The sequence below is a fragment of the Leucoraja erinacea genome, chromosome 3, assembly GCF_028641065.1.
Source record: "Leucoraja erinacea ecotype New England chromosome 3, Leri_hhj_1, whole genome shotgun sequence".
NCBI classification, from domain to species: Eukaryota; Metazoa; Chordata; class Chondrichthyes; order Rajiformes; family Rajidae; genus Leucoraja; species Leucoraja erinaceus.
In genome coordinates, this window is record NC_073379.1 from 101510550 (window position 1) to 101535963 (window position 25414).

General features: G+C 40.0%; 1 protein-coding gene across 2 annotated transcripts in view; it reads left to right on the plus strand.

Annotated features, from left to right (window-relative positions):
- Window positions 1-25414, plus strand: part of skic3 (SKI3 subunit of superkiller complex) — a 136499-nt gene that overhangs the window by 100287 nt on the left and 10798 nt on the right. For both annotated transcript variants that reach the window (XM_055633324.1, XM_055633323.1), the window contains exons 27-38: window positions 1381-1474; window positions 2127-2204; window positions 4432-4556; window positions 6885-7008; window positions 9695-9916; window positions 11726-11798; window positions 13613-13666; window positions 13837-13948; window positions 15914-16042; window positions 16467-16591; window positions 19335-19493; window positions 20974-21126. In XM_055633324.1, the coding sequence (XP_055489299.1) occupies window positions 1381-1474; window positions 2127-2204; window positions 4432-4556; window positions 6885-7008; window positions 9695-9916; window positions 11726-11798; window positions 13613-13666; window positions 13837-13948; window positions 15914-16042; window positions 16467-16591; window positions 19335-19493; window positions 20974-21126 (1448 nt within the window). The remainder of the gene's footprint in view (window positions 1-1380; window positions 1475-2126; window positions 2205-4431; window positions 4557-6884; window positions 7009-9694; window positions 9917-11725; window positions 11799-13612; window positions 13667-13836; window positions 13949-15913; window positions 16043-16466; window positions 16592-19334; window positions 19494-20973; window positions 21127-25414) is intronic.

Consider the following 25414-nt stretch of genomic DNA (forward strand, 5'->3'; position numbering starts at 1 on the left):
CAGATGATTGAGGGTGACCAAATGGAGAGTTCTGTAAGAACATGGGGTCATAGAATCGTACAGCATAGAAAGAGGCCCTATGGCCCAATGTGCCCATGCCGACCAAGATGCCCCATCTACGCTAATCCCACCTGCCCGCATTTGGTCCATATCCTTCTAAACCTTCCTATCTATCTACTTATCCCAATGTCTTTTCAATGACAAGAAGCAAAATCAAAAGAAGAGAATTTACAAGCATCATTGCTGTGGTAAAGGGAGGGATGTTTCACAGAGTTGTAGCTAACTATACCAGTTGTACGTTAGATGCAGTTAAGTTTTCATTCCCTGAACTTGGAAAATTGATCCAGAGATTTAACTATTGATAAGAAGCTTGAAAGTGGGATGGGTGAGTGGCTGAGAAGACAGACAAACAATTCAAATGAAAGGTCCAGGACTGTGCTAGAATGAACAATTGTAAATAACTAGTTTATAGTTTTAGAGAAACAGCGTGGAAACAGGCTCTTTGGCCCACTAAGTCCGCACTGACCAGCGATCATCTGTACACTTGTTCTATCCTACACACTGGGGACAATTTACATGAGCCGTTCGTTATTGCCGATTGTCTGCTATAACAGAGTAAGGTATTGTGTGTAGTTGAAACAAAGAACTGCTAATGATATTTAATATACAAAATGACACCAAATACTAGAATAACTCAGCAGGCCAGGCAGCTTCTGTGAAAAACATTGCTAGGTGACGTCAGGATGCATCATCAGACTGAGTCAGTTCACCTTAAAACAAGGGTGCCGATTCAGCTGGCCTGCACAAACAAGCACTTTTTCACTGGTTGACTCGGTTGTTGCTATCCCGACAGGATGCACTTTCTTCAGGATGCCGACAGAACTCGCTTGGGCACCATGAGTGCACCCTTTGCGTCCCTCCCTCTCAACCGTCACTTTGACTGCTCCCCCATCGAATGAATTGAATCAATAAAATATTTATGCCATAGAAAGAGTGCACTTATTCTCTGTATATATTAGTAAAAGATGGTTAACAATCATAAACCAACTAATGGGTGGTTACGCAGCTACTTTGTGTGAAATATATAACCTTTCATGATACAAGAATTGGTTGACTGGGCTTGTATTCACTGGAATTTAGAAGGATGAAAGGGGATCTTATAGAAACATGAGATTCTTAAAGGACTGGACAGGCAAGATGCAGGAAAAATGCGTTCAATGTTAGGGCTAAGGAATCAAGGGATATGAGGGAAAAGCTGGAACGGGGCACTGATTTTAGATGATCAGCCATGATCATATTGAATGGCGGTGCTGGCTCAAAGGGCCGAATGACCTACTCCTGCATCTATTTTTCTAACCTAAGACTTAATTTATTTTTCAGAGAGAATTCGGACAGATCCGATAGCTTTCACAATGTTGGGTTATTTAAATGAGTATTTAAACCTGAAAAAACAAGCAGCAGAGGCGTATAACAGGTAAGCTTTGCATTGTAAACCAAAAATGTACATGACCCTGAACCAAAGTTTCTTCAATGCTAGACACAAAAAGCTGGAGTAACTCAGTGGGTCAGGCATCATCCCTGGAGAGAAGGAATAGGTGACGTTTCGGGTCGAGACCCTTCTTCAGTCAGAGGAAATCCTGCCAGTCCCACTGAGTGACTCCAGCATTTTGTGTCTATTTTCGATTTAAACCAGCATCTGCAGTTCTTTCCTGCACACTATGCATCTATCGTATACCCATTGCACATCTAGCTTTTCAGTCGTACAAAAGTATTGCGGAAAATCTGGCGGGCATCTACTAAGAGGTCATGTCGGGAATCCACTGATAGGACCTGTTGATTCCAAGAAGATATCATCCGTAGCAAAATAATTCATAGGGAATGTTTTGTTCGGCACGGACTTGTAGGGCCGAGATGGCCTGTTTCCGTGCTGTAATTGTTATATGGTTATATGGTAAAATAACAATAATTTGACAGTAACATTCTATAGAAATGTGAAAAAAGTTAACATGAATAGCTGCAGACACCAGTTGGATCAATGTCTGTGTTTATAAATTCTATTTCATTTTTGTGTTTTGGAGAATTGTTTTCTTTTGGTAAGAAATGTATCTGCTTTGATTTTTTTTTAGAGCAGTAATGTTATTACAAAATGCCAAAGACAATGAGAAACTGCTGCTCGCTCGAAGAAATTGGGCTCGAGCCTTATGGTTAGTTGCTTATGTTTTATCAATTTCTTGAATAGAACATAATCATTTTGTAATGATTACTCTAATTTCAAATAATTCAAGTAATGTGTTTCACGTAATAATATATATTTTTTTCCTATTCATTACCTTTCTAAAAAAATAATCAAATATTCTATTTTATGCAAGGCAGCGATGATTAATTAACATAATCTCATCACTTTCAATTATTCTCTGAATCTAACAGACAAGTCTAATTATGATTAGATTTTTGTGTTTGATTGCTGATTTGGGGGATGTGTACATATTATAATGCATGTAAAATGAATTCAAACACAAAATCATCATTGTCCTGTTATCAGAAGGAGTTTTTTGTTGCGCATATGTATCCGTGTATACTAGTGACTGCATGAAAACTAAAGAAATAGGACCAAGAGTAGGCTACATTGCTCTTTGAAATACTAGGGGACAGAGGATCTAGTGGGAGGGAGGAATGGAGTTAGGTAAACTGTTGGGACAGAAGGCAGATAAATTCCCAGGGCCTGATGGTCTGCACTCCAGCGTACTCAAGGTGGCCCTAGAAATCGTGGATGCATTGGTGATCATTTTCCAATGTTCTGTACACTCTGCATCAGTTCCTGTGGACTGGAGGGTAGCTAATGTAACCCCACTTTTAAAGAAAGGAGGGAGAGAGAAAAAGGGGAATTATAGACGAGTGAGCCTTACATCAGTAGTGGGGAAGATGCTTGAGTCGATTATTATTAAAGACTTAATAGCGGCGCATTTGGAAAGCAGTGACAGGATCGGTCAAAGTCAGCATGGATATATGAAGGGGAAATCATGCTTGACTAATCTTCTGGAATTTTTTGAGGATGTAACAAATAGACTGGATAAGGGAGTGCCAGTGGATGTGGTGTATCTGGACTTTCAAAAAGCCTCTGACAAGGTCCCACACAGGAGATTAGTGCGCAAAATTAAAGCACATGGTATTGGGGGTAGGGTATTGACATGGATAGAGAACTGGGTTGGCAGACAGGAAGCAAAGAGTAGGAATTAACAGGTCCTTTTCAGAATGGCAGGCAGTGACTAGTGGGGTGCCGCAAGGCTCAGTGCGGGACCCCAGTTATTTACAATATATATTAATGATTTAGACAAGGGAATTAAATGTAACATCTCCAGGTTTGTGGATGACACAAAGCTGGGTGACAGTGTGAGCTGCGAGGAGGATGCTATGAGGCTGTAGGGTGACTTGGAGAGGCTGGGTAAGTGGGCAGATGCAGTATAATGTGGATAAATGTAAGGTTATCTACTTTGGTGGCAAGAACAGGATGGAAGATTATTATCTGAATGCAAGTGCTTGCCTTGACACTTGAATGCAGTGAGTAACTCTGCTTCCACCACTTTCTCAGGCAGTGCATTCCAGGTATTTGCCAATTTGGGGATAAAAAGCCTCACTCAAATCCCTTCTAAATCTCTCGCTCTTTACTCCAAATCTATGACCCCTGGTTTTGTTCACTTCTAAGAGGAAAGGTTTCCTCCAATTAACCCATCTATTTTATATACCTCACTTATGTTACCTTTTCCCCAGGGAAAACAGACTCCAATCTCTCCTCAAAAATGCTGCATCCTAGGCAGAATTCTGGTGAATCTCGTCTGCACATTCTCCATTGCTATCACATCCTTCCTATAGAGAATTAGATTTAGCTCTTAGGGCTAACGGAATCAAGAGATATGGGGACAAAGCGGGAACGGTTTGGATGATTTTGGATGATCAGCCATGATCATATTGAATGGTGGTGCTGGCTCGAAGGGCCAAATGACCTACTCCTGCACATATTTTCTATGTTTCTATAGTGTGGTGATCAGAACACTATACTGAATGCTAAAGTCTGACCAATGTTATGTAAGGTTGGAGCAATACCTCATTATCATTTTACTCAATTTCCAATTTATGAAGCGTCCCACTACCTCTGGTTCTTGATTCCCCTACTGGGGGTGAAAGGCTCTGCACACTCTCCCTATCTATTCCACTCATGATCTTATACACCTCTATAAGATCAGTTCTCAGCCTATTACGCTCCAACGAATAAAGTCCGAATCTGTAATCCTACAAATCCTAGCATGAGCACAGTTGTGTGAAACTGTCCTGAAAAGCATTCAATACTGCTAAGTAAAGTTGCCTTAAGATTTTGGCATGTATGGCCTGATGATCACCTTGCTGCTTCATCAAAGTCACCTTTTCAATCTTCAGTACTGCAGGTCACTATCAAGAGTCCATCCAGGCTTATGTGTCAAATTCACTCACAGAGTTTGATGACATTACTGGAATTGCCTTGGCTTACTTCAAGAAAGGCCAACTTCCGGAGAGTGCGAAAGGTAAATATGGAATTAGCATAAATATAGGAGTAGTTTATCCTTGATAGATTTACATGTCGTTTTAACCATAATTATTATAACCTAAATTGTTATTGTTATACCCTACACACACAAAGTTAGCTATTGTGATGCAAAACTTGTGATGCCCTCGCATTTAGTAATTTCAGTCCACGCTAATCATGCTGTTTGTTGGCTGCACATTCATTAGTGAATGACTGGCTATCTCAGTTTAAGGATACGCTATACTTCTGAAACATTCACAAAAAAAATGTTAAAGAATAGTCAAGAACTGATTTTCAAATGTTGAACTGCAAGCTTTGAGAAAGAGATATAACATAGGCGAAGTGTCATGTTTTGGTGATGTATGCACACAAGGCTGTGTGAAAGTTACCATAAAGTTGCATGGTGGAATCTGGCATCAACTTGACACAGTCAGTCATTTCTATTGTGGAAGTTGTGGACCTAATTTAATGCCGAATCTGAGGCCCAGAATTATAGCACAAGTAAATATAGCAACTCCTGTCCTTATACCTCCTCCCTCGACTCTGACAGTCCTTTCAGGTTAGGCAGAGGTTCATTTGTACCTCCTCCAACCTCATCTACTGTATCCGTTGTTCAAGATGTGGACTCTTCTACATCGGCGAGACCAAACGTAGACTGGGTGATCATTTCGTTGAACACCTTCGCTCAGTGCGCTTGGACTTACCTGATCTCCGAGTTGCGAAACACTTTTATTCCCCTTCCATTTCCCACCCTGACCTTTCTGTCCCAGGCCACATCCATTGTCAGAAGTTAAACCCAAATTGGAGGAACAGCATCTTATATTTCTCTTCGGTAACTTAAAACCCAGTGGTATAACTATTGATTTCTCTAACTTCAAGTAACCCTCTCGCTCCATCTCTCCCCCACCCGTCACACCAGCATTTCGTTCTCACCTAGCAAACAGCTAACAATAGCCTTTCCTTTAACATTGTTACTTTTTTGCATATCTTTAATTCATTTGTTCTATATCTTTCTACATTATTATCTATGTCTCTCGTTTCCCATTCCCGTGACTTTTAGTCTGAAGGAGGGTCTTGACCCGAAACCTTACTCATTCCTTCTCTCCAGAGATACTGCCTGCCCCGCTGAATTACTCCAGCATTTTATGTCTGTCTTCAATTATAGCACATCTCTTTGCCTGGTGATGCAATGGAAACCGCAGAATGCTGTCCTACAAGGGTAGCTTGCTACCAAGAATATTTATTATAATGGCAATTGTTTCTGTATTATGAAGTACAAAGTGGCTTTCTGGCTCTGACAGCAATATAGCAACCACCCAATTGTATGATGATGCTAAAAGAGCACTCTGATGAAAGTGGTTTCGTGAAGCAGAGGGCTACCCTGTAGAGAACACTTGTTCACTTATCCTACTAATATGCCAGTCCTCTTGCTGTTACCCACAGCCCAAATTGTGTTGCTCATGTAGAAGTGCACAGTCAGGCATGTTGACCAAGATCTGCTTGATGTTGTCTTCCAAGGATATCATTCAACCCTCCACCTCCCTCTGCCCAACTGCAACCCTGCTCAAGCTTTTCTGCAGTCAGTGGAGTAAACCTTGCATTATGATAAGAGAAGAACACATCCATTGCTCAAAATATGAATAAGCTGATAAGGATTTATTGGTATTTCACACAATTTTTTTTGTGTGTATATAAACCCGGCAAAACGTGACATTGTTGCCAGTTGGTAGATCCTTGCCACATTTGAGTGCATGTTCCGCTATTAACGATTAGAAGATCAAATTGCTTGGAATGTTGAGTTCCAAGATGGCATTGTATGTGGCAAATCAGCTTTGCTTGCTGATTGGTGTCATAGTCCCCCAGCTCTGTATTCGCATAGCATTGTTCACTATGTGTTTGTTCTAAATGTGTTATTAATATGGCGTTTATAGTATTCATTATTTTGTCACATGTACTGAGGTGTAGTGAAAGACTTTGTAATGTAGTTCATCAAGCTTTTTTTTTTCTGCTGAAAATGAGCCTCTGTGCTCTCAATTTCTTGCCAATTATCTCTACATGTGATGTGTTCTTAAATTTATTTTCCTATAACGATGGCTGCCTTTAAAGCACTTGTTACTGCAAATTTTTTTTAAAGTAATTCAAATACATTATAACACGAAAGGCACTATTTATTTGGTAGTTCGCTTAAAGTGAGATATTCCGTTACCTTGTCATGAAAAAATCAGTATTCTTCCTGTATCACAATTCATTTTGGAAGTTATGTAATTTTTTGGTAAGATAAAAGTTATTGCTGAAAAACTCATTTGCCTCATTTATCTTTTACCAGCTTATGAAAAGGCTTTAAGTATTGCTCAGACGGAGAAAGAGAAGGCTCATATCCTGATTGCGCTTGCCATGATTGAGATAAAAAACAACAGAATGGACAATGCTAAGACTTTACTTTTTAAGTGGTAAATGCCTAGAACACATTAATTTTACACTACATCTCAATTTCAGAATGTTTCTATATTTCTGTTATTTTCTAGTTTATAAAGCTTGATAATTGGAATAGCAAGAATTGTGTGTAATAATCAGAATGGCTTAAGAATGAAAGGGCCTTTGCTCGGAAATGTTCAGTCTTAAGGGCCTGTCCCACTTGGGCGTCATTTACGCGACAGGCCGGTAGTGACTGACGCATGACGGTCACGCGAAAATCGTCTAGCAGTACGACAGTCGCGCGCCAAGTGCTCTTGAGGGCTCTGCTTCTTTTGGGAGTCATTTGCGATGTCGTTCGTACTTAGTCTGATCTCCGTGGCAAAGATTTTCCCAGAGAAAATCAAACGTACTATGATGCAAATTTTTCAAAACTACCCGCGCTTTATACCCGGGTGGTCACGTGGTGGGGTGCTCAAATGACGCGCAAACGGCGCGCCAATGGTGTACGGGCGGTGCATGGTTACGGACGTTGACGCACGGTGATGCATAATAAATTAGCATAGGCAATGTTCGTGCGTCACCGTGCGTAACCATGTGTCATCACGCGCTATACATACGCCGTCAGTACTTCAGCATACGCCATCAGTACGTCAGTGTGCGCAAGAGATACGTCACACAGGTGGTTGGCGAGGATTTTGAGCACTGTAAAATCCTGGGGCGCCGTGCATTACCGCGCGTCACTGCATATGCCACCACGCCTCACCACGCGCCATGCTGGCGTCACGACGCACCAATCAATTTTTAGGTTGTCACGTAAATGACGTGCAAATGACGCCCAAGTGGGACAGGCCCTTTATGTTACTAACTTTAATATACATGTTTTTAGACATCCCATGAGGTATCAGATAAATAGTTACCATTAGATAAAAGGGTCCTAATTTCTGCAATCACATGGCGGTGAAATAATATTGTGCCAATTGTCTTGCTGCAAAGAAAAGTGGTTTAATGGCTAATTTTAGAGTAGACTTTAGAAATACAAGGTGGAAACAGCCCCTTCGGCCCACTGAGGCCGCGGCGACGGGTGATCATCTGGTACACTAGCACTATCCCACACACTAGGGACAATTTACAGAGATCAATTAACCTACAGACATGTACCTCTTTCGAGTGCGGGAGGATACGGGAGCACCCGGAGAAACGTAGGTCACAGGTCATAGGGAGAACGCAGTCACAGGGAGAAGGTACAGACAGCACCCCCAGTCAAGATCGAATTTGGGTCTCCTGGTAATTTAGTGCCCCTTCCTTATTCGGACAGATAGATTCCAATAATTTGACTAGTGATGAAGAAATATCAGGAATATATTTGTAAGAAAGCATATTTGCAACCTGGAGAGAATTCTAGCAATTATGGTGTCCATATCAGCTGGCACACAAAAATGCTGGAGAAACTCAGCGGGTGCAGCAGCATCTATGTCCATATCAGCCTTCTGCCTTACAGATGATGGTGAGGCTTTGGGGAAGTCGAGGATTTTTTTGCTCACTGCTCGTTGCTGTGCATGTTCTAATCTGTTCCCGTAGCCTATCAAATTTGTATGGGTTGATTGAAGGTGCAGCTAGTTCTGAAGAATGTCTTCCAGACCACTGCTGGGAAAACATTAACATTTTAGTCGTGAACTAAACAATTTAGTCATGAACTAATTCCAGTACCCTCCATTTTCAATGATAGAACCAGATGTTTCTGCCTTGTCTTTATTACGTGATGAGTTTGCATTTTTGGAGTTTTCAATTTACATGGTCATTTATTGACCAACGTCATTTCAATTGTTTGTGGCAGGATTGCAGTGTTTTGATCTGAACCATTGGTCATGGAATTGGTTAAATTATTATTTAATTCTTGCATTATTTGGTGCTATCAGCAAGTTTTGAAATCTTTCTTATTCAGACCATCCTTGTGGAACAATGATTTAACATTTTTAACAAATCTGATTAACTACACTTAAATCCTTCTTGTACAACCAGAAACACATAAACCACTTGTTATGTCATTGCTATTTGCAAACATGTATGAAAATAACATACATTGTTATATTGTACATTGTATCATACATTGTACCAAAGGGCATAGGTTTATGGTGAAGGGGAAAAGATTTAATAGGAATCTGAGGGGTAACTTTTTCACATAAAGGGTTGTGGGTGTATGGAACAAGCTGCCAGAGGGGGTCGGGTACATTTCGGCGCCTCCGTTTATAATATCTGTACTAACCCTAACCCTTACCCTTACCCTAACCCTAACCCTAACACCCCGAAACGGAGGCGCCGAAATGGCTGCGCCGAATGGTACCATTCCGGCCAGAGGAGGTAGTTGAGGCTGGGACTATCCCAACATTTTAAGGAAGAGTTAGGCAGGATACATGGATGGAACGGGTTTGGAGGGATATGGACCAAATGCAGGCAGGTGGGACTAGCATAGTTGGGATATGTTGGCCGGTTGAGCCAAAGGTCCTCTTTCCACGCTGTATAACTCTGACTCTAATGAGATTAGCTAACATGATTCCACTTGAAAAGGTGGCTTCAGGTACTAAACAAACTGCATATTTTTTTCAATCTTTCAAAGTATATTATAACGTAGCATTTTTAGATGGATGTTGAAAGTACATCAGTTATAAGTGCTGGAATAATATAAATTACAAAGTTAATTGCATTCTGCTTTTAATTTAATAGCTCAATGCTGAAGGAGCCGAGTGTGGAGAGTCTTCAGGCATTGTGTGCTCTGGGACTCTTGAAGAAGGATACCACTCTCACTACAGCAGCACTTAATGAGCTGTTCAAACACTGGGATAAGATTGCTTCAACTTATGAAACATCACTTCTTTCTTCAGGAATGTTTTCTTTGCAAAGTAACAGTTTAGCTGTACAGAGACAGGCATCAAAAGCTGTTCATAGGTAGGTCTTTAACACTTATACTTTTATATACGGCAAAAAATTGTGTTTTTTGAACCGAAAGTGATAAAGGTCATACGCATTTAATTCAAACTATCTTGTTATAATTTTCTATTCTAGCAGAAAAATAATATCCATGTATACCCTCATGTAAAATGTTGATTATTTTGGCGAGAATTGTGGTCCTGACTTTGATTTTAAATCGTATTCAAATTTCAAAAGAGCAATATATAATTAAAATCTTCAGTTTAATTAAGTGGTCAGAACTACTCTAAATTTGTTTTGCGGTTATGAAATAATTGCTTTAGTTTACAATTGCTATATAATAATGAGTGTTCAGACTTACCTTTGTATTTGTCATTAGTGCCAATAATGGAGAATTATTGTTTTCCTTACAATGTAATTTTGAAAAATGTAAAATATATAAATCAATAAGAGACATAAATTAAGTGAATATACCACTAATCATATTATTGCTGGCATGAATGAGTTAAGGCAGCTGTCATACAGCCAATTACTTTGTATTCAATATTGACTCAGGCTTGTACTGTTAATGTATTTCACAGGGAGCCTTTTTAAAAGTGATTAGTCATGGCAAGTATTAGCAATTTGTATTTAGTGAAATACTGGTAAATGCAAGAAAGATGGTGTTTTCCAAGATCATTACTGAGTAATTGCAAAATTTGATATCTAAAATATTAAAGCAAGACTTTCTAAGAGACGGTTGATTGGCAAAGTCAAATTAATTTTAAGCTAATAGCAATTTTGAACAAAATTCTATTAGGATGCCAGCTATGCAATATTGTAAATGCTACAGTTTAGTCGTGAATGGCTTCATTTGAGTACACAGCTCAGCTCAATCTTACCGCAATGACCACATGTAACTTTGCTTGGTAAGCTTGTAATCAGAAGATCTTTTTTTAAGCAAAGAATAGGTAAACATTCTTCCTCAAAATTATTCTGCTTATTCTTCATTAAAACACTTCATCAAAGAATGATAAATGGAACTGCTGAGAATTTGAAATTGTTTCAGAAAATATGTCATCCAGAGTCTGGAGACCAGGGATATGAACAGCCCAGGTATCGGACCATCTGTATAAGAACCTGAGGAAGTAGTGCTGACAGGCAATGGCTCTGTTTATAATCTGTCCATAACAATCAGATTTGCAGAATAGTAGTAGGAAGTAGAAATAGCGGTCAGGCATCTAATGAACATTGCATTCAATTGCAGTTGTTTATGCTGCATTCCAGTACTGAACATTACAGCTCCATATCTGAAGTGGCTTGACATGGAGTTTCTAAAGATGGATCATTTACAAATATTTCTTACTACTAGGTCAATGCAATATAACTTGGATAATTCTATGCATAAAATTGGTGTTCTCCATATCTTTGGAACATGAAATCTCAATTCTGCACCATTCCGAAAAAAAACTCCAAATGTATTTTCACACAGAGAGTGGTGAATCTCTGGAACTCTCTGCCGCGGAGGGTAGTCGAGGCCAGTTCATTGGCTATATTTAAGAGGGAGTTAGATGTGGCCCTTGTGGCTAAGGGGATCAGAGGGTATGGAGAGAAGACAGGTACGGGATACTGAGTTGGATGATCAGCCATGATCATATTGAATGGCGGTGCAGGCTCGAAGGGCCGAATGGCCTACTCCTGCACCTAATTTCTATGTTTCTATTTGGGTGATTCACCAATCTCTTTATCATAAAATATGCACTTTCTGTTTCAAGATGTATATTTGCAAGTTAATTAAAAAAGCATATTACAAAATGTAAAATCTTTCCACCCCACCACCCCTCCCAGCAATCCAGCAGATCCTGCCCTTTGGACATTATTATGCAGAGTTGTTCCTCAACATACTCCCCAAAAGGCAGAAGTAAGTATCCTTTATATTGTCTGAAATATTATTGTCAGTTTGTTTTCTTGATATATCTATGCCCATGTCACCTTAATCATGTTAATCCTCCACAGAAATTTCCAATTTTGTCTGTCAGCCTTTGACATGACAGAAAACGTTCTGGAATGCTAATGTGATAAACTCTATTGCTTTATTGATATGTAGTGATACTCAAAATTGTTAGTGCAATCACAAAATTATTTTAACAATAGCAGGGATCGGTTGGGAGTTGGGAGAGGGAGGGGGAATGGTTTCAGCTGTAAAAGAACAAGATGACTTAAATTTTCTTAAATTACTTGCCTGTCCACCACTTGGATTTACACCCATTTCTCCCCTCCCGTCATCCCTTTCCACCCTGCATTCCTTCCCCAGGCTTCACAATTCGCACCCCTTCTACCCTTATCTTACACTTTTTGTCTATTCATCGATGGCCTTTGTCCAGCCATTTGTCCATCAAAAAAAACCTTCACCTATATCCACACATCACACACCACACTTTGCCTGCCCCGCCCAATTTCTTTACCAGCTTTCTTCCCTCCACTACAATCAGTCTGAAGAAGGGTTCCAACCCAAAACGCCACAAAGTCATGTGCTCCAGAGTTGCACTTTGTATCTATTTTTGTAAATCAGCATCTGCTGTTCCTTGTTTCTCCACTTAAATTCTCTCCTTTGCTCTGAACTATTTAGTGCATAACACACCTAGAAAGGTTTCTGCAACATTGGTCTATAAGCTGCACTGATATTTCTTGTGCTAAGAGTAGGGGAATCGAAATGAAGAGGACATATATTTAAATTGAAAGGGACTAGATATAATACAAACCTGGGGGGGCAACGTTTTACTTGGATAATGGTCGGTGTATGACACGAGCTACCAGAGGTGGTTGTTGAGGTGTACTATAACAACATTTAAAAGAAACTTGGATAAGAATATGAATAGGAAAGATTTAAAGGGATACTACACCAAGTGCAGACCTGTTGGGTCTGCTCCCCTAACGCACCCGTTCCCTACCCGTGGCCCCCACGGGAGGCGTGGTCCTCCAACTCAATCCGTTTTCGAATGCAAGTGAAGCTGATCACTGCTAGCCGAGCCATTGTGACATCATCAGTTGAAGCTGCTCGTTTAAAATTCAAAGTATTTTGATTGTTTTTAACTTTAATCAGTAATAAGTCGAGAAATAAAGCATAACATGTTCAGTAAAGGTGTTCTCTGCCTAGAGGGGGAAAATGTGAATCTGAATATGTAAAAATATTAGCATTTTGAAAGCTTTAATCTCGAATATCGTGAAATACAGGATGAAATCTTCAGGGAAGCTGATCACTGCTAGCCGAGCCATTGTGACGTCATCAATGGAAGCTGGTCGTTTTAAATTCAAAGTCTTTTAATGTTTTTAAACTTCTTACTTATTTCTAATCAGTAATAAGTCGAGAAATAAAGCATAAAATGTTCAGTGAAGGTGATCTCTGCCTCGAGGGGAAAAGGTAATCGTTACCGCATAGTGTTTTTGCGAAGATATATATAGACAACCACATATACACACACATATACACACTTACAAGATCAGAGTTTTAATAAGTATATGATGATATAATATGATGGGACTAGGTTAGATGGAGCTTCTTGATTGGCAGGGACAAACCCAGTAGGCTTCTATGACCCTAAGGCATGCTTTTGTATTTTATTGTCAAATGTAAAATCATTCATGAAATGTAATCGTGTATGGGCGAATGGATGTGAACTGAAGTTCAAATAACTTTGATATTATCTTGTTTTCATTTTGGCTTTCATTTTGTAGGGTGGGGTAGTGGCTGGCAATGTAGCACAGATCCTCAGTTCTCATCATTCAAAGGTAAATTCAAACTAAACAGTATTTATGTGGCTATTTTTGTTTAGTCTTCAGAATAATATCCTCAACTGCAGCACATAAAATTACAAAACAATCTAGTATACTTAAATCAAACATTTAATATGGGATGTTTGCAATTTATAAAATAGATCTTTATTTTTCTTCTCTTCCAGAATGCTCTTTTGTTCAGTGCTGTAAACCAGATAGCAGCAGGAAAACATGCTGCAATTGATAACAATGATAATGCATTAAAGACTATCCAAAAGACAATCCATCTTTATCCAGGTATACCAATCTGTGAGTCAGATTAAAGACAAATATATGTCATTATTGCTGTCATGATCCAATGAAACTAATATACTAAAAGGGAGAACTTTAATTATATTTAAGCTGGTGGTGGAATGTGTTTTTCATTAAATTATTTATGTTTATCCAATTTTATGCCATGGCCATCAATCTTAGGAAAAACCTGCTGAAGTACTGAGATTGTCGCTGGATGACAGAATACCATGTCTGATTTTAATTCTGACTAGTATTCAGTATGGCTTAATTGTCATTATCTAAAAAAAATTAATGTTAATTCTAAAGATTTCTAATTAATTATCAATTATCAGCCACCAAACATGAAATGGAGTCATTTGAGGCATTATTAGTTCATTATTGAAACTCAAAAAGAAATGTGGGTGCTGAAAATCTGAAATAAAAACAGAAAATGCTTGAACTGAGCAAGTCAGACAGCATTATGTGGATATGGAAATAGAGTTAATGTTTCAGGTCAATAACCCATCAAGGAGAGGTGAGAAGCTGTGTGATGTAAACTGCAGGAAAGAGAGAGGAGGAAGCCAAGGTACACAATGTTATTGGAGCTATCTAATTAATATGTTGGCGAAACCAAATGCAGATTGGGTCATTGCTTTGCAGTTCTTTGGGGATGCCCTGAACTTGTTGTTACTTGTTACTTTAATTCTCCATCCCACTCCCATTTTGTCTGTAGTTTGCTGCACTCTTACAAATCCCAATGTACGTTTGAGTAGCAGCAACATATCTTCCCTCTAGACATACTGCAGCCTTTGAGACTTTACTTTGACAATTTTTGATAACCAATGTTATCTATTTGTACCCAAACTGGCCGATCCTGAGGCAAGATCCACCTTAACTTAGATTTTCTCTTTCTACAGATGCTGCTTGATTTGTTGGGTATTTCCAGCAAGTATTGCCTCCTACATGTTCTTCTCGATCACAACTTCAAAAAATAAACTCAATCAAATTGGCCCCGACACAAATGCATGCAGATCTAGACTGTCAGAATCCATGGGGCTCACTTGCAGCCTTTCTTAAACAGACATTAGCCACCCTAATTCAATAAATATAATACATTTCTACTTGAATAGAAATTAGAATATTTGCCATTAACATTTTCAAAAAATGACTGAAGTATTGGCATCATATATCACATGCAATTTTATTAAATCTTCCTTCCCCCCCCTGCCCCCAACTTTGTTTTATTGTGCTGCATAGGTTCAATCACTCATAAATTCATGAATATTAGCAAATATCCCTTTTTTTTTTAAACTACTTCTGGCCTAAAGATGTTATCATCTAATATATTTCCACTCTTGTTATGGTTCTATTATCGCAATATTAATCTCCTTGTGAAGCAATTGCATCAAACATATTTTTCTTTATTACTGCTATTTCTCTTCTTGTTCCAAGTCCAAACAAAATATAATTCAAATAAATTAATTTCCATGTATTCAGCAATGAATACATCTGAAAATTAAGAAGATAGGGAGCTTAATGTCTAGTGATTTTGTAATAATACCCTCTCCATAATATCCTATCCATCACATATCCATGTTCTCCAGAGATGCTGAGTTACTCCAGCACTTTGTGCCTATTTTTGTAAACCGGCATCTGCAGTTCCTTGTTCCAGTAATAATATCCTTGTCCATTTTGCAGGTGGCTTACAACTCTTAAGGTTGCAAAATTAACATTATTAATAATGAATTGAGCAAAATTGGCCATAGCTAAAATCATCCATAATTTATTTCCCAGAAATAAACTGAAATAATAATATTATCAAAGCTGTTAAATCAACAACATGGAGGTCTCAATGTTCGAACTCTAAACGCCAAATAAGGAAATAATCCTGTTGTATAATAAATTGTAACCTAAAATATGGAAGAATATTATTGCTTTGTTTTTAGAGTTAAATAAGTTAAGTTTTTAATTGTCTGTTTCATTTTGCAGATGATCCCACTGTGTGGGCCAGCTTAATGGCAGCGTTACACATGGAAAAAACATTATCTCATTTAAATGGCAAACATTCAAAACTAACTGCATCTGAAGAACTGCTTGTTGTAGCAATCACATCAAAAAGTAAGTAATTTAGTTTAGTTTATTGTCACGTGTACCAAGGTATAGTGAAAAGCTTTTTTTGTTGCCTGATATCCAGTCATGTGATGCATTAATGCACTTTGCTACTTTAATTTATATGATCACTTACTTACAAAGTTTGATCTGTATTAATTTATTTCAACATTCCATACACTTTGCAGTGACTGATACATTTACATCTTAATCTAAAATGACCTCCTCTGATTAATTGCATAATCTTTTGTAAATTTTTCAGTTTAAACTTTATATGTTATCCGTGCTATTGTTTCATTGAGAGAAATATGTGAAAATATTCTCAATTTAATTCATGGTTATTAACATATTTATTGGCTCATACTGGTATAATTTGAGGGGGAGGAGTGACTAATGATGGATGATACATAATTCTAACATTTTTATTATATAGTAAAGACAGAGAAGACCATGCCAGCTTTCTATCTTCAATCCCTGGAGAACTGGTCTTTGCAGCAGGCTGCTACTGGATTAAAAGAAATGGGCAGGCATTCTGATGCTGAAGCTTTCTGCAGTAAAGTACTGTATCATTCAAACAAGAGCTGTATTATATTACTATGCTGGCTGGGGAATGTTTTATTATTCTGTAAACAATCCAATACATTTCATTAAGCCTCCTTAGTGACAGGTTTGGAAACCATATTTCAATAGATCGTTATCAGGTCTTAACATAATTGGACAAAATACAATCGTGTTAGATAAATGTATTCATTTTTTGATAATGTTGGCAGTAGGGCACATAAAGAGGAAGCAATGGATGTAGTGTAATTGAGTTTTCAAAAGACTTGATAAGGTACCGAATATTGCTTTTAAAGTTGCAGATGCTGAAAATCTGGAATAAAAACAGGAAAAGATGGAAACAACACAGGAAGACAGGCAGCGTTTTTTTAATTCAATTCGGCGATGTGGGATTTGCAGGCTGAGTCAGCATATAATAATTGACCATTCCTAGGTGCCCTTGAGAAGGTTGTTGTGAGCTGCCTTGAACTGCTGCAGTCCTTGGGGTATGGTACCCACAATGTTGTTAGAGTGGAAGTTACAGAATGTTGACGCAGTGACAGTGAAGGAATGGTGATATATTTCCAATTACTGATGGGACGTAGGTTGGAGAACATCTTCCACATGGTGGTGTTTCCCTAGTTTTGCTGTCATTGTCTTTGTGGCTGGTAGAGATCATGGGTTTGGATGGTGCTGATTAAGTAGTCGGTGAGTTGTCAATGTGCATCCTGTTTTGGTGGTGAAGTGAGTGGTTGCGGATGAGTGCCAATCAAGTAGTTATCTGTAGAAGGATAAATATAGCCAATACAGATCCACAACCTTTGTTCTCACGGAGTCTCAGATGGGAGACATTACTTTTTTTAACTTTGCACGGATGCTGAGAGTATATCCAGATTCTTTTGTTTTTATTTCAAATAAAAGTTGATGATTCAGATCAAGATAGGGGTCTTGGGTTGATATGTCTAACCATATAACAATTACAGCACGGAAACAGGCCATCTCGGCCCTACAAGTCCGTGTCGAACAACTTTTTTTTCCCCTTAGTCCCACCTGCCTGCACTCATACCATAACCCTCCATTCCCTTCTCATCCATATGCCTATCCAATTTATTTTTAAATGATACCAATGAACCTGCCTCCACCACTTCTACTGGAAGCTCATTCCACACCGCTACCACTCTCTGAGTAAAGAAGTTCCCCCTCATATTACCCTTAAACTTCTGTCCCTTAATTCTGAAGTCATGTCCTCTTGTTTGAATCTTCCCTATTCTCAAAGGGAAAAGCTTGTCCACATCAACTCTGTCTATCCCTCTCATCATTTTAAAGACCTCTATCAAGTCCCCCCTTAACCTTCTGCGCTCCAGAGAATAAAGACCTAACTTATTCAACCTATCTCTGTAACTTAGTTGTTGAAACCCAGGCAACATTCTAGTAAATCTCCTCTGTACTCTCTCTATTTTGTTGACATCCTTCCTATAATTGGGTGACCAAAATTGTACACCATACTCCAGATTTGGTCTCACCAATGCCTTGTACAATTTTAACATTACATCCCAGCTTCTATACTCAATGCTCTGATTTATAAAGGCTGGCATACCAAAAGCTTTCTTTACCACCCTATCTATATGAGATTCCACCTTCAAGGAACTATGCACGGTTATACCCAGATCCCTCTGTTCAACTGTATTCTTCAATTCCCTACCATTTACCATGTACGTCCTATTTTGATTTGTCCTGCCAAGGTGTAGCACCTCACATTTATCAGCATTAAACTCCATCTGCCATCTCTCAGCCCATTTTTCCAAATGGCCTAAATCACTCTGTAGACTTTGGAAATCCTCTTCATTATCCACAACACCCCCTATCTTGGTATCATCTGCATACTTACTAATCCAATTTACCACACCTTCATCCAGATCATTGATGTACATGACAAACGACAAAGGACCCAACACAGATCCCTGAGGCACCCCACTAGTCACCTGCCTCCAACCCGATAAACAGCCATCCACCATTACCCTCTGGCTTCTCCCATTCAGCCACTGTTGAATCCATCTTGCTATTCCTGCATTTATACCCAACAGTTGAACCTTCTTAACCAACTTACTAAACAACTTACTAAAGTCCATATAGACAACATCCACTGCTTTACCCTAGTCAATTTCCCTAGTAACCTCTTCAAAAAATTCAAGAAGATTAGTCAAACATGTTCCAGGCACAAATCCATGTTGACTGTTCCTAATCAGACCCTGTTTATCTAGATGCTTATATATATATTATCTCTAAGTAAGATGCTTATATATATCATCTCTAAGTAAGATGCTTATATATATTATCTCTAAGTAAGATGCTTATATATATTATCTCTAAGTAAACAGGTTTCTATAATGGCAAATTGAGTAAACTCGACATATACTCTGGAACATAATGCGATTGAAACAATATTATTCCAAAAGTGCCTGGTATGGAAGCTGAAAGGAGGTTATCCATGATAGGCGAGCCTATAATTGCAAGGTGTAATCCCAAAATACGGAATGAATTATTTAAACCAAAATCAGGCGAAATATTTTCACACAGGATATTGTAAATCAAAGTTCATAGTATTCCATGATCAGTTGACTAAATTCAAGGCTGTGAGCGCTATAATTTTGGAAAATCAAAATGTTTAAATGAGTATTTTTGAGAGAGTGCAAGTGTATGGGTTAAACTAACTTTTCAAAAATAAATTGTGTGGTGTTTTACTGGTACTTTACTTTCTTTATAGGTACTAGAGAGGTATCCAGACCACCCTGCAGTGTTCCTATTGCTGAGACAGATTCAATGTGAACAGCTCTTGCTTTCACAACAGCAGCTTCCTGATACCGTTTTAGAAGAACTGAAGAAGGCAGTGATGTCAAATTTCACATCGATTACAGCTTGGCATGTATGTTCTGTACTGTGACTTTGTTTTTACATATTTCATTTTTTATGACTTTCTTTGCACCAGGTTTAGGGGTAGTAATCGATAAATAATTACAAATCCTGCTTATAGAAATATACTTAATAAATTATTAGCATCTTTATAAAGCTCTGGGCTTAAACTTTCTTCACTGACAAAATCATTAGTTGATTTTGATGGTTTCTGTTGAAATTATAGAAAAAACAGGAGAATTGTTACCTGCTACATGAAGCTTGTTTAAGTAGCACAGAAATGCAGGTTATACTCTGTTAGAATAGGCAGTTGTGGGGGATAGGTGACTCAACACACAATATTTTGAGCCACCCCCACCCCCTTTCCAAACAGCTTTTGCCAGAGGACCTTTTTCTTTGTTGTATATTATCTTAGTAGTAAATGCATTGTATTATGTATTTAGAAATATACCTGGTATCTCCCCTTTCCCAGCTTTCTTCTCCACTACAATCAATTGAAAAAAGATCACCTATCCATGTTCTACAGAGATGCTGCCTGTTATTCCAGCACTTTGTGTCCTTTTGTGTATTAACCAGCCTCTGCAGTTCTTTGTTTCTACTTTCTAGAAATAATTCCATTAGTGTGGGATTTCTTGGGAAAGTGACTGGCCGGGAACCTCATCTCAAAATTTCATGCAACTTAGAAGAGGTCAATAAATCCATTTGAGTCCTTGAAACATTCCCAAGAGTTCAACCTATTTCTCTAACTTATTCTCTGGATGTGCCTATCAATTCCTCACTGTCCCTCAATTGTCTCCTGAATCTCCTGCCTAACCAGCAGCAATTTACAATTTTCACCAATATAATTCACTTTAAAGGCTCAGAATTTCAAGTTTTGATTTTATAAAGTTAGAAACTGCAGAGCAAAGCACATTTTTGTTGGGTGAAATGTTTGTGATTACTGTTAATATATCTTGAAATGAGCCATCAAGAATGGAAGCAATCTCTTCGGCCCAACTCATCCTTGCCAATCTGAGCTAGTTCTATTTGGCTCATATCCCTCAACTTTTTCTGTCCAAGTACCTTCCTGAATGTCTTTTTAAAATGCTGTAATTATACCCACCTCATTCCTCTGGAAACTCGTTCCACATACCCACCACCCTCTGAATGGAAAAGTTGCCACTTGGTCCTCTTCACCTGTTTCCTCGCTCACTTTAAATCTATGTCTTTAAAGAGGCTCCCCTAACGAAGGGAAAAAAACCTGTAACCTTATTAAAGCCCCTCATCGGAATGCAATCTGGAATTAATCCTGTCTCTCATCCTTAAAGATTGCTATTGACATGTATAGATACAGAATGATCTATTCTAATCAGACAAAAATGCATTTTTTCATTCTGTTTGTTGTTTTCCAAAAACATTTCAGACTGATGTGTATCACAGTATAGGATATACAGTATAGGACAAAACATTTGACAGGAATCTATGTTTATTTTTGAATATCTGTTTCCCACCAGTGGTTGGCAGAAATATATAAATCCCAGGGTTTGATGGTAGCTGCAGAGATGTGCTACAGACAAGGTTTGCAACTGTCTTCAAAACAAGGTGATACGAGTGGCAAGTTGTCCAGTCTGCTCCGATTAGCAATGCTTGCACTTTCACTCAGCACGGTAAGGATTTCATAATTAGCAACTTTCAAAGTTAGTTTGACCTTTTTCACTTTTCCTGGACGTATTGTTGTAATGGTATTAAAGAAGAGACACTTTCCCCTCCCCCCCCTTCCAGTTTATAAACTCAACGCAGGTATTTTATAGTGCAATGAGATTATACAGTGAAAATTGAAAGCATATTCTGTGTATAGATGTGTGCATCAATGTGCATCAATTAGTATAATTAATCCCTGTTGATTTTCTGAAAATTGTAAGTTGGAAACGTTGCATTATCATTTATTTTCTTGGGAAGTTTAATATAAATTCAAGTATTGAGGCAGCCCCTGGTGGTGGGCCACGCACTGTACATAACCTTCGGCTCTGGGGGTGGGGTCACGTAGTGGTCACGGGTGCCCCTGGGGGTTATTTAAGATGCTAGTGCATCCGCGGGTCGACGCCCCCACAGCACAAACTGGATGCCTCGGACTCTGCGGTGTTGGAGCAGCCTGTGGACGGTCACTGGCAGCCTCTCGCCTTTTTCAGCCACCAACCTAGCCCGGCGGAGTGTAAATACAACGCTTTCGACCGGGAGCTGCTCGCTTTATACATGGCGGGTAGGCATTTCCGGTATTTCCTGGAGGGCCGGGACTTTGTTGCCTTTACCGACCATAAGCCCCTCACCTTCACCAAGGTTGCAAATCCTTGGTCCGCTCGGTTGGAGCGCCATCTCACCGCAATCTCTGAATTTACGACGGACATCCGCAACATCGCCGAGAAAGGTAACCTGGTCGCGGACGCCTTGTCCCGCCCGGCTGTTGTAGCCGTTCTTGATGTGGCCCCCGGGAATTGATAACTCCGCTTTGGCGGCGGCGCAGCTGGCGGACGAGGCGATAAAGGCGTACCAAACTGCCATCACAGTCCTGTGTGAAGTCTCCACGGGGCAGTTGCGGCCTATTGTTCCGGTGCCCTGGCATCGGCGGATTTTCGACTACATTTTTTGTTTGGCTCACCCATCAATCCGGGCAACAGTGGCGTTGGTTGCGGCAAAAAAGCAAAGTCATTGGGCCTGGACGTGCATTCCATGTCAAACATCGAAGGTTCAGTGCCACATCCGGGTGCCAGTTCAAGGCTTTGCAGTGCCTCGCCAGCGTTTCGACCACGTCCACGTGAATATCATGGGGGCCCCTGCCACTGTTCAACAGCATTTCACATCTGCTTACAGTGGTAGACCGTTTCACGCGGTAGCCGGAGGCCATCCTGCTTATTCACATCTCGGCCCTTTCGTGCACGTGTCCTGGTGGCCTATTGGATTACCCATTTCGTCCGACCGGGGTGCCCAGTTCACGTTGGAGCTGTGGTCCGCAATGGCTCGCCTGTTGGGTACTTGGCTCCACCACTCGACGGCTTATCACCCCCAGTCCAATGGGTTGGTGGAACGTTTCCACCGCCGTCTTAAGGACGCTTTGAAGACTCGCCTCACCGGTCCCGGTTGGGTGGACGAGTTGCCGTGGGTCCTGCTGGGGATCCGTTCCACACCAAAGGAGGACTTGCAAACTTCATCGGCCGATTTTGTTTATGGCGTTCCGCTAACCATTCCCGGGTAGTTTATTCCAACCACTGGCGGCCCCCAGGAGTCACCGTCATCCATGTTGGTCCGTCTGCGGGAGTGGGTCGGTGCCCTGTCTCCTGTCCCAACGCCTCGGCACAGTGTCGCTCCATAGCATGCGCCGCCGGCTCTTGTGGACAGTCAGTATGTCTTCCTCCGCCGTGACGCCCACAGGTCACCCTTACAGTGCCCATATGAAGGTCCTTTTGGGGTGCTGCGGCACGGGCCCATGACTTTTGTATTGGACATGGGCGGGTCAGCAAGACACAGTGTCAGTGGGTCGCTTAAAGCCGGCCCATTTGGACCTGAGCGAGCCAGTCCAGGTTGTCCAGCTTCGCCATCGAGGGTGTCGCCGTCTCGAGACCCACCTAATTCGTCCTTGCAGGGAAAAAAACCTTTGCGTGGGGACGTACGTACGAGGTCCAGCTGCCCATCCGTTTTTGTGCCTCCGGCTATGGGGGGGGGGGTTAATGTGGCGGCCCTTGGTGGTGGGCCATGCATTGTAGATAACCTTCGGGGTGGTGGTCATGTGTCCCGGTGACGGGAGGTATGGGTCACATAGTGGTCACGGGTGCCCCTGGGGGTTATTTAAGATGATAATCGCGCGCGCTCGGTGTGGGAGTTAGGAGACTTGTAGCAGCAATAAAGAATCTCGTGCTGGACAAACTTCGCATCCTACCGCTACAGTATTATCATTCAGATGTTGTAATTTTATTTTCTTCCACATATTGCTCATGAAACGGAAAGTAATAAAACAAGGCTGATTCACCAATTTTAATGTTGTGTTAATGCATCTGGCCTGTGAATAAGCAGCCTGGGCTATTACATATATTTTTCCTTCATGCCATGGTTCACATCAGGAGCTTGTGTCAAGCAGAAACAAAAGCATAAATTAACATCTGACAAAATTAAAACAGCAGTTATCCATTTTTAATCAAGGAAGCACTAGTGGATATTTGTTATTGTGGTGTGCATTTGTACATGTGATTGATTGGAAAAATAGGAGCACTTTGAATAACTACCTATATTCTATAAGGGACAAAAGTTTAAGGGTAACATGAGGGGGAACTTCTTTACTCAGAGAGTGGTAGCTGTGCGGAATGAGCTTCCAGTGGAAGTGGTGGAGGCAGGTTTGATTTTAGCATTTAAAAATAAATTGGATAGGTATATGGACGGGAAAGGAATGGAGGGTTATGGTCTGAGTGCAGGTAGATGGGACTAGGTGAGAGTAAGTGTTCGGCACGGACTAGAAGGGCCGAGATGGCCTGTTTCCGTGCTGTAATTGTTATATGGTTATATATATTCATAATTAATCAGCCTAATCTGAGTGTTTTGTAACAATTATACAGTAGTTGATTAATTTAATTAAGTATCTAAGGTTCTGAAGTCATAAAGTTAGGCCATTTTTCAACACTACAAATATCAGTCTGCTTTTCCCATGGACCCAGTTCATGGAATGGGAAATCATACAAGACATTATCTATTTTTCATTTTTACCATTAATCTCAACAAATATGTTTCGGAATTAGGAGCCTTACATCTGCCGTGGTAATTACATCCATCACAGATCATCGGCATTTGTCCTGTATTTTTAATAATTAGGATTAGCCCCTGTATCAGAATTTAAACACCCATTTATGAAAGAATGGATCCTGCAAGCTGCAGTGCATGGTCCATCATACACGATTCTATCTGACGATTTTTACTTGCAGAACTATTTCAAGAAATCCATTATGTTGATTTTGAAAATAATCATTTTATTAGATGTGAGGGAAAGAAAAGCAAATTTTCTCCATTCACATATTTATATGACACATTATTGTTAACTTTGCCAATCACTATTGATTTGTGACAATTATACCTAAGTATGTTGCGCTGCAGAAGACGTGTAAAAACGGGAAAGTGAAAGAATAGGACCCCCTAAATATTTCTCCGTCCACCTTAAATTTTAAAGTTTGGAAGCATGGGAAGAATGAGAGTGAATTGTATGAGTGAAAGTAGATTTTTCAAACAGTGATCATATCAGGTGACCCTTTCCCCCGTTTCATCTCTTTCCAATTAAGTTATCGACATAGGCATAGAAAATAGGTGCAAGAGGAGGCCATTTGGTCCTTCGAGCCTGCACCGCCATTCATTGTGATCATAGAAACATAGAAAATAGGTGCAGGAGTAGGCCATTCGGCCCTTCGTGCCTGCACCACCATTCATGGCTGATCATCCAACTCAGTATCCTGTACCTGCCTTCACTCCATACCCCCTGATCCCCTTTGCCACAAGTGCCACATCTAACTCCCTCTTAAATATAGTCAATGAACTGGCCTCAACTTCTGTGGCAGAGAGTTCCAGAGACTCACCACTCTCTGCGTGAAAAATGTTTTTCACGCCTCGGTCCCAAAGGATTTCCCCTTTATCCTTAAACTGTGACCCCTTGTCCTGGACTTCCCCAACATCAGGAACAATCTTCCTGCATCTAGCTTGTCCAACCCCCTAAGAATTTTGTAAGTTTCTATAAGATCCCCCCTCAATCTTCTAAATTCTAGCAAGTACAAGCCGAGTCTATCCGGTCTTTCTTCATATGAAAGTCCTGACATCCCAGGAATCAGTCTGGTGAACCTTCTCTGTACTCCCTCTATGGCAAGAATGTCTTTTCTCAGATTAGGAGACCAAAACTGTACACAATACTCCAGGTGTGGTCTCACCAAT